Here is a 9,014-nt window from a genome sequence, read left to right on the forward strand (position 1 = left end):
AGAATGTATTTTTGTTTCTAGAGTTAAGAAATCAGAAAGCATCTTAGAAAGGTTTTCAAATGCCTGCTGTTACTTGTAAAAATGCTCTTGGAGAGGCAGCAAAAATTAGGGAGTGTGCTCTTTCCTAAAATTATGCACCTGGTTTCACTAACCTTGGTATATGGGAAGCTTTGTTAGAATAACTGGCACATGAAAGAACGTCAGGGAATCTTAGTCTTCTGGTAAGAAGAAGAAGTAATGTTTTAAAATGTTACCCCATAGGGGATAGGGGTATAACTCAGTGATTGAGCATATACCCAGCATGCGCAAAGCTCTGGCTTCCATCCCCAGTATCAGACATGCACATCTTACCCTGTTATCATACTGCCTGTGCATCTAACAAAGCTATTAGGAATTTGAGTTTGAATCCAGCACCAGCAATAACCTTATACAAATTACTTTAGAATCAGTTTTCTTATTTATAAAATGAAGTCAATTGTACTATTTTTCAAAAAATATTTTTAGTTGTAGATGGACACAAAACCTTTATTTTTATTTATTTACTTATTTTTATGTGGTGCTGAGAATTGAACCCAGTGCCTCATATGAGAGGCAAGTGCTCTACCACTAAGCTACAACCCCAGCCCCTAATTGTACTATTTGTTTTGAGAATTAAATAATATGTATAAAACACCTTGCCACAAAGAAAGTGCTTAGTATACTTTTATGATTAAAAAAGAAAATTAGGGATGTTCAACATTATTAGTTAATTTCAGTGAAAATGCTAAAACCAGTAGCCCTGCCTATACAGTCCCTGGCTGGGCTGGCTGGGTGAGTGTCAGAGCTCTGCCTTCCTAACTCTGCCTTTGCCTTCCAGTGGCTGGCAAACCCTTCTAATGACATGTATGCTGACACTGTAACAACGGTGATCCTAGAAGTTCAGTCAAATCCGAAAATAAGGAAAGGTACATAATTTTTACTTTCATTTATCTGTTCTTTCATCTTTTCTGATTCTGTGAACTAAAAGGAAGTAGAATCCTAAATTAGAAATTTAGAATCCTAAATTAAATTAATTAATCCTAAATTAAATCTAATTGTTTTATTCCTTTGTAATCTTTGAGGTGCATACACAACAGTGCATATTACCAATATTTTCCTTTTTGTTTGGTCTCTTCATTCCTACTATGGTTGCAATTAAGATGAAGATAAAATTCCTTTAGTTATAGTCCTCTTAAACATAGCTGAAGGAGATTCCAAAATATGGCTGAATTAAGTTAGCTTAATTAAGGGGCTGGGGATGTGGCTCAAGCGGTAGCGCGCTCACCTGGCATGCGTGCAGCCCAGGTTCGATCCTCAGCACCACATACAAACAAAGATGTTGTGTCCGCCAAAAAAACTAAAAAATAAATATTAAAAAAAAAATTTTTTTAAGTGAGCTTGTGTGTTAGGAAGACTCTTTGTGAGTAATAAACCTTGTTAGTTAGAATAGCATCTCCCTCTTGGACAATTTTCAACCAAAGAAAACACCAATGGAAATGTTTTTATGTAATTTTTTACACCTTCATTCTGTTTGATACATAATTCAGTGTAAAACATGTCTTCAGATTTGTGTCTTTACTATAGAGTGGCCCTTGTTGCTAGTCAGTCACACTGGAATGTTTGAGAAATTGCCCATCCTATATTCCCATCCTCAGAGCCTGTTCTCTGGTAGAATATTCCTATTTCTTAATGTTAAACATATGTGAAGGGCTGGGATTGTGGCTTAGTGGTAGAGTGCTCGCCTAGCATGCATGAGGCACTGGGTTCAATCCTCAGTACTACGTAAATATAAAATAAAGATATTGTGTCCACTAAGTATTAAAAAAAATATTTGTGTGTGTGTGTGTGTGTGTGTGTATGCAGTTCTTTGATTTCAGGAGAATTAAATTTAGCTGACTACTGCTTCATTATTCATGTTCTTTATAACTAGCTACATCAAATCTAAATTATTCATATGGTATAGATGCAGTGGCACACACCTGTAATCCCAGCAGCTCAAGAGGCTGAGATAGGCAGAGCACAAGTTCAAAGCCAGTCTTAGCAATTTAGCAAGGCCCTAAATAATTTAGGGAGACCCTGTCTCTAATAAAATACAAAAAGGGCTGGGAAATGACTCAATGAACCCAGATTAAGTGCACCTGGGTTCAATCCCCAGTACGGCGGGTTGCGGGGGGTGGAGGAAGCTGAGACAGGAAGACATGGGCAAGTTCAAGGCTAGCCTCTGCAGCTTGGCAAGACCCTGTCTCAAAGTAGAACTTTTAGAAAATGGCTGGGGATGCAGCTCTTAAGTCTCATCTTGTGGGTCTTAAATAAGAACACAAAATACAGTGATGCCAGTGCCAAGCTGGGCTGAACTGGTGGACGGAGCAGCAATGTGCTTGCACTTCAACGCTTCATAGCTAATCATTCTGGTCATGGATTTGGAATTGTTAGAATAGAAACTTGGAAACTGAACTCTGTCCGTTTCCCCCCAGGTGCAGTACAAAAGGCTTCTAAGAAATTAGAAATGCACATTTACAGCAAGAGGTTGGAAATCATGCTCCAGTAAGTCTCTTACTCATCATCGCCCAACCAGGAAGTAAGGATGGGTGGGAGGAGCCCTGAACTCTGCTCTGGCACGTTCACATACTGGCTGTGTGATGCAAGCCAGGGCAGCTTCACTCTGCTAGATTCCTGGTGTGGGACCTGCCTGGCCAGCTGCCTACATTCATATAATAGGGCCTCGGGATGTGCTGACAGGCTGGCACCGTCAACCACAGACCCTTGTCTCAGCAGTACCACTGACCGCCTGAAAGATGATTTTATATTTACTACTTTTGTTTGTTTTCCTGCAGTTCTGGGGATTGAACCTAATGTTGCTCTACATCTGTGCCACATCTCCAGACTTTTTTATTTTTTATTTTGAGATAGCATCTTGCTAAAGTTGCTTAGGGCCTCACTAAGTTGCTGAGGCTGACCTTGAATTTATAATCCTCTTGCCTCAACTTCCAAGTCTCTGGGATTACCAGTGTGCACCACTGTACCCTACGTGTTTGCTTCTTAAATATGAATTCTTTGATAAAGGGGGTTTCATTCTAGACTTTCTCAGATATGAAGTCTGTAGCTGTGCAATACTTTTCATATTGGTATTTTTCTGAACACCAGATAATTAAGTCCTTTGCCTTTCTATAAATATTCTTTAAATCTGATTTTGGAATGTTTTTCCAAGTAAAATAATCTTGTAAAGAGTAGATAGCTATGATTTATAATTTCAGCACCTAGTACAATGTTCCTTGTATGTGGTAATCTCTCAAATACTTGTTAAAAAATGATTTCTAGTTTTAAATTGAAGGTTACTTAATTATACATCTTAACAAAATAAGGTGTTCTATATTTTTGGAAGATTTTTGCATTAGCATTTCTGTTTCTTTCATTCTTTTTCCCACATTTCACACTTGATAATAGTGGCTTTTAAAAAATGGATAAGCTTCTATTAGGTTTTCTGTTTGTTCATTTGTGTTTTAGAAATAGTCTCACTGGTTGCCAAGGTTGGCCTCAAATTCCTGAATTCAAGTGAACCTCCTACCTCAGCCTCCTCAGTAGCTGAAACTGCAGCATATGCTACTGCACCCAGCTTTTTCACCCAGTAGATAACAGGATTTAAATGATGACTTAGCCTATAGAAGCTGTCACACATCTTCAGTGTTCTTGGTGCTGGCATTTTGATTTTACGAAGCGTCCCTTGTCACATAAACTAGACAAGCCATAGGAGCAGAGCTGTCTTTGCCACTAACAAGGGTGCCAACTCTGTCAGTTTCCAGCCCTGTGGCTAAGTAGCCCTGAGTCTCTTGCTCTTTCTGCAGGGGTTTTGCTCTGCACTGACCTGCCAGTGTGATGAGGCTGTGGGACTTTTCCCCAGCATGTGGAGAAGAGGGATATGCACAATTTTACCTTTGATTTCAAAGGGGTTAGATGACCTCTCAAAGCCTTTCCTGGGACCCAGGTTGAGAGCCCTGTTGATGTGGGTGTCCTGCTTTCCAGATCTGAGTAGGTTCAGAACTGTAGCGGTCCTGCTCTCAGGCTCTGCAGAAATAGACAACGTGGGGCTCCCTGCTGTAGTCACTGGCCCAGTATCTTCAGACCAACCAACAGTCAATTATGTGAAAAACAATTGCAACTTGTTTTCCTGTCTTTTGAATATATTTCTATATTTGAAATATATTATTTGGTCTGGGTATATAGCTTAGTGGTAGCATTCCTAGCATACAAAAGGCCCTGGGTTTGATCCCCAGCACAGGAGGGGAGGGGAAAAAAAGAAATATGGTATTTTTCCTTAGTACTAATTTACCCAGACAGATTTATTCAAATATATTCATTTTTTACAGTACTAGGGATCAAACCCAGGAGCACTCTACCCCTGAGCTACACCCCAGAAATTTTTTTTTAATTTTGAGACAGGATCTCATTAAGTTGCTGCAGTTAACCCTGATCTTATGATCCTCATGCCTCAGCCTCCTAAGTTGCTAGGGTTATGTGTGTGTGTCGTGCTGGAGATTGAACCAGGGCTTTGTGCATTCGAGGCAAGTACTCTACCAACTGAGCTATATCCCCAGTCCTCAAACACATTATTAACATTTACTGTCTAAAAGAACAAGCAGTTGGTCCCTCCCCACTGCCAGTTAAATACAATGTTGTCAGTGTCTGACTCTGTCAGAGGGCTGTTTTATGGAGCTTTTATATTCATTAACTGTATCCAGACTATTAATTGGACTACTGTTTTCAAATACCCCTGTAACTGATCATAACAGTATTGAAATTAATGATTAAACCATAGTCCCTCAATAACAGAAATGGTATTGTCATGGTATCTGTATCCCCAGTACTTGGCTCCACACCCAACACTAGAAGGTGCTCAGTCAAAACTGAGCTTCATGAATACAAAGTAGGCATTTGACTAAAAGGAGTGGACAGCTAGTGAACTTAGGAGCCAATGATGCCCACATACCTGGATTTGAATTCCAACTCAACAGCTTACAAGCTTTGAGGATTTTAGCAAATCACTAACCTCTCTTTTTATTCCTCGTGTGTCAAAGAATCTTTACCAAAATCATTATACATTAAGGTAATGTATATATTGGACTAGGGTTGTGGCTTAGTGTAGAGCACTTGCCTAGCATGTGTGAGGCACTGGGTTCGATCCTCAGCATCATATATAAAAATAAGTAAACAAAATAAAGGTATTGTGTCCATCTAAAGTAAAAAAAAAAAAAGTATATAAAGTGCTTAGTATAATGCCTGCTCGATGGAACATACTTAATAAATGATGCTATTTTACCTGATTTTAAAAACTAATAAATTATATCAAGGTAAACAATATGTATACCTCAGGAATAGATATCAGTACTTCACTTTGGAACTAGGACTTCTCTTCAATTTTATTTTTTTCCCCAGATATACAAAGCAGGACTCTTCTATTAACATGTCATCTTTATTTATTTTAAGGGACATATTTGGAGAAGAATGTGTAAGTGTAAAAGATGGTTCTGTCCTTAGCGTCACCGTGGATGGGAAAACAGCTAATATTAACTTGGACACACGGGTACGTAACTGTTCCTACATTTCAAACCATTTGGAACATAAAGTGAGGACAGAAATAATTTCTGATCCCACACCTAACACATTTTTTGTTTGTTTGCTTTTTTCAATCTGGCATTTCCTCACAGTGTATTCCCCATATTCTTACTTACATATTTAAGTTACGAAGTATTCTTTAGGGAAATGTTTCAGCTTGCCTTCATTCACCTTAGCCTTTCTCTACTTTGGCATCCAGTTCATTTTTTCAGAGAAGCTGCTCCTGTTTCCTCCAGCAAGATACATGTGGCTTTTCTAAATGTTGGCTTTCAGGGGTGGGGTTTAAATTTATTTTACATGACTATATATAGCGTGCTTTGAGGAAACTCTAGATTTATTTTACCTCAGTAGAAAAAAATAAACTAAGACATGAACATGTACTTTACTAGGGAAGAAGTATCAGTAGCCAGTAAGTTTAAAACAAATATCCAGATCCACTAATACATAAATCGCAAACCTAATATTTCTGCAAAGCAGTTTGGCATCAAAAGCTTTAATAGAATAAGGTCTTTGTCTACAACTCTGCTTATTAGATTTTACTAAAGAAAAGAATTAAACAGATGCGCAAAGATAGTGTACAACAGTATCCATTTAAGCATTTTTTAAAATGACAAGGATGAGCTGAGAATATAAAACAATAATTGAGCACTTTCATAGCATATACAAGGCCCTGGGTTCAATCCCATCACCACAAAACAGCAAAGAAGTGGTAAGAGGCTGAGAGTACTTGCCTAGTATGTGCAAAGCCCTGGTTTGATCCCCGGCACTGTAAAAAGAAAAAAAAAAAAAAAAATGGTAAGAAACTTAAATCCAAGTGGGATATGCGCTCCCATTTTTACCCCACATACAGATTGCAGAATCACATCAGTATCCCATTTTTGTTTTAATTTAAAAGTGTGTATATATATGTATATATGTAAGAAAAGTGTGGGGCTGGGTCTGGGACTCAGCATTAACACATTTGCCTAGGTTCGATTCTCAGTACTGCATGTAAATAAATAAAATAAAAGTCTATCAACAACTAAAAAAAAAAAATTAAACCATAATATCTAAAAAAAAAAAGTGTGTGTGTGTGTATACATATACATACCCACCCACATATATATCTATAGGCTGAGGTAGACCACTTGTCTAGCATGTGTAAGGCACTGGGTTTGATCCTCAGCATCACATATAAATAGATAGATAGATAGATAGATGTAGCTATACAACTTAAAAAATTGTTTTAAAGGGTATATGTGTTTGTGTATGTGTGTAACTAAAAGTCTTCACAGTTATACACTGAAATGTTAGCAGTAATCATTTGGTCATAGAATTGAGAATTTGCTTTTTCATCTTAAATTTTTAAATGGAGAATATTTATAGTGTGATTTTTTAAGCATTTTAACAGTGTAGTGTTTCATGGTTGAGCTTTAAGAAGTAACTATGAGATTATTAGTGTAAATCAAATTAAATACCAAATATTGAGTAGATGACCACCTCCATTGCTTGCCAAGTACTTTTTGTTGTACCACCTAGCTTCCTTGGACTAGCATTGCCTGGACCAAATATGGGCAATTCCGTGTAGTTCTCTACACCTTTCCATATTCTGAATTTCAGTGCAAGTAGTGATTATGATTTAAAAGTTTTAAACCCATTTCTGCTACTTCCCTCCTGACACTCTTGCCAAATTTCTTTCTTTTTGTGGCCCCACTATTTGCACCTCCTTTCCCCCAACCCCACTTTCCTAGGACTCATCTTCCAGCTTCTTCTAAGGCAGGGCTCAATATTTCCCCGCCCTCAGCTCACCTCTAATTAGGACCATGCGTGTGTCAGGATGGGCTTGGTACTCTGTACCTGTTCCTAGGTGTGCAGACTAGTAGTTCTGCTCCTTGGTCATCAGTCCTCCAATGCCCTCCACCCTTACAGAAGATGGCTTATTCTTAGACTGTTTATCCTCCATATAATTATAGACTCCAAAAGGCATGTTTGTGCTTTCACTTTCAGACTGTAGAATGTGAAGAAGGAAGTGAAGACGATGAGTCCCTCCGAGAAATGGTGGAATTGGCTGCACAGAGGCTGTATGAGGCACTCACGCCAGTTCATTGACTACCTTTTATCACTGTGTGTGTTAAAAGCTTTTTTTAATTGTGAGTCTACTTCTGTTATTTCAAATAAAATACCTTAGTTTTCTGGGGTAGCCTGTTTACCTTTGATATCAAATGGCCTTTATTCCAGCAACACACTAAATTACCAACTAATCTGTCCATTTTCCTAGAATTAACTACTGAATAAACTGCTCATTATTTTAGAATTGATTCTGCCTCCCAGAATGTATGCAGTTTCACTGAAATCTTTTGATATGTTCATAGGAAATGAGTCAGAATTTCTTATTACATTTACTAAGGAAAGAAAATAGTGTTTTGTATTTTCACATCTATATTCTGAATTTCAGTGCAAGTAATGATTATGATTTAAAAGTTTTAAACCCATTTCTGTTACTTCCCTCCTGACACTCTTGCCAAATTCCTTTCTTTTTGTGGTCCCACTGTTTGCACCCCCTTTCCCCCACCCCCACTTTCCTAGGACTCACCTTCCAGTTTCTTCTAGGGCAGGGTGTAAAGTCCCACAAAGGGTCCCAGCCCTAGTCCCTCCTGGCCCCTTTAGCCAGCATGGCCAAGGGTGGAGCAGGCAGTTTCTTAGGTCTTGGAGCCTTTACCCTTGGGACCAGAACCAGTCTAGGAACCTGGAGGAAGGGAGCAGAGGAGACAGCCTAGAGGGTTTACCTTGGCTTTACAAGGTTCTGGGGATCCAGCCTCTGGGTTAGGGGAATATGTTGGAAACTAAGGCGGCTGGTCAGACTACAGCAGGCAGGATGGAGGTTATAGTGCAGAAAGGATGGCACTCAGCAGTAGCCAGCCAACCTGCAGATGTGAAAAAGGGAGCCAGTCTAGTCTCATCAGCCTGGTTTTAGGAATCCAGGTGTCATGTGAGAACATTGACTTGGGGAGTCGGGTGGGGTCCTGGACTTCTGGAAAGACAAAGAGGTGGTGAAAGGAAGAGAGGTTCTCAAATTATTAATTTGTACATTTGTAAAATTATGACTTTAAAGACTCATTTTCTTTATAGTATCTATACATTCAGGTCAGGAAAATTCAGTTTTTATTACTCAAATGTATTCAGGTGGCAGTTGTTGATTTGTTTCTTGTGTAAATTTGCTCATTGGTCTAATTTCCTGGAGTATGTTTAACAATGCAGGAGTGTCTGCAGTTTAGCTCTGCTAGGGATCTATAATGAAAATGGCCTGATTAATACATCCCCCCAGGACCAAACAAGTGCACTGCTAGCCAGCATCTTCCCTCACAGCTGTCCACGGAGCTCATGGGCTTCATCTCTTAGTGATATGA

At 38.8% G+C, this 9,014-nt stretch overlaps 1 protein-coding gene across 2 annotated transcripts in view; it reads left to right on the top strand.

Moving 5' to 3' along the window:
* The window catches only part of Cpsf3 (cleavage and polyadenylation specific factor 3), a 34,150-nt gene extending 26,350 nt beyond the window's left edge, over positions 1 to 7,800 (top strand). Inside the window, exons 15-18 of one of the 2 annotated variants that reach the window (XM_076834041.1) lie at positions 857 to 944; positions 2,493 to 2,562; positions 5,500 to 5,596; positions 7,615 to 7,800. In XM_076834041.1, the coding sequence (XP_076690156.1) occupies positions 857 to 944; positions 2,493 to 2,562; positions 5,500 to 5,596; positions 7,615 to 7,716 (357 nt within the window). In that variant the 3' untranslated portion in view covers positions 7,717 to 7,800. The remainder of the gene's footprint in view (positions 1 to 856; positions 945 to 2,492; positions 2,563 to 5,499; positions 5,597 to 7,614) is intronic. The other variant, XR_013088684.1, reaches the window with a different exon arrangement.
* Positions 7,801 to 9,014: the final 1,214 nt, after the last annotated feature.

The sequence above is a fragment of the Callospermophilus lateralis genome, chromosome 14 (genome assembly GCF_048772815.1).
Source record: "Callospermophilus lateralis isolate mCalLat2 chromosome 14, mCalLat2.hap1, whole genome shotgun sequence".
NCBI lineage: Eukaryota > Metazoa > Chordata > Mammalia > Rodentia > Sciuridae > Callospermophilus > Callospermophilus lateralis.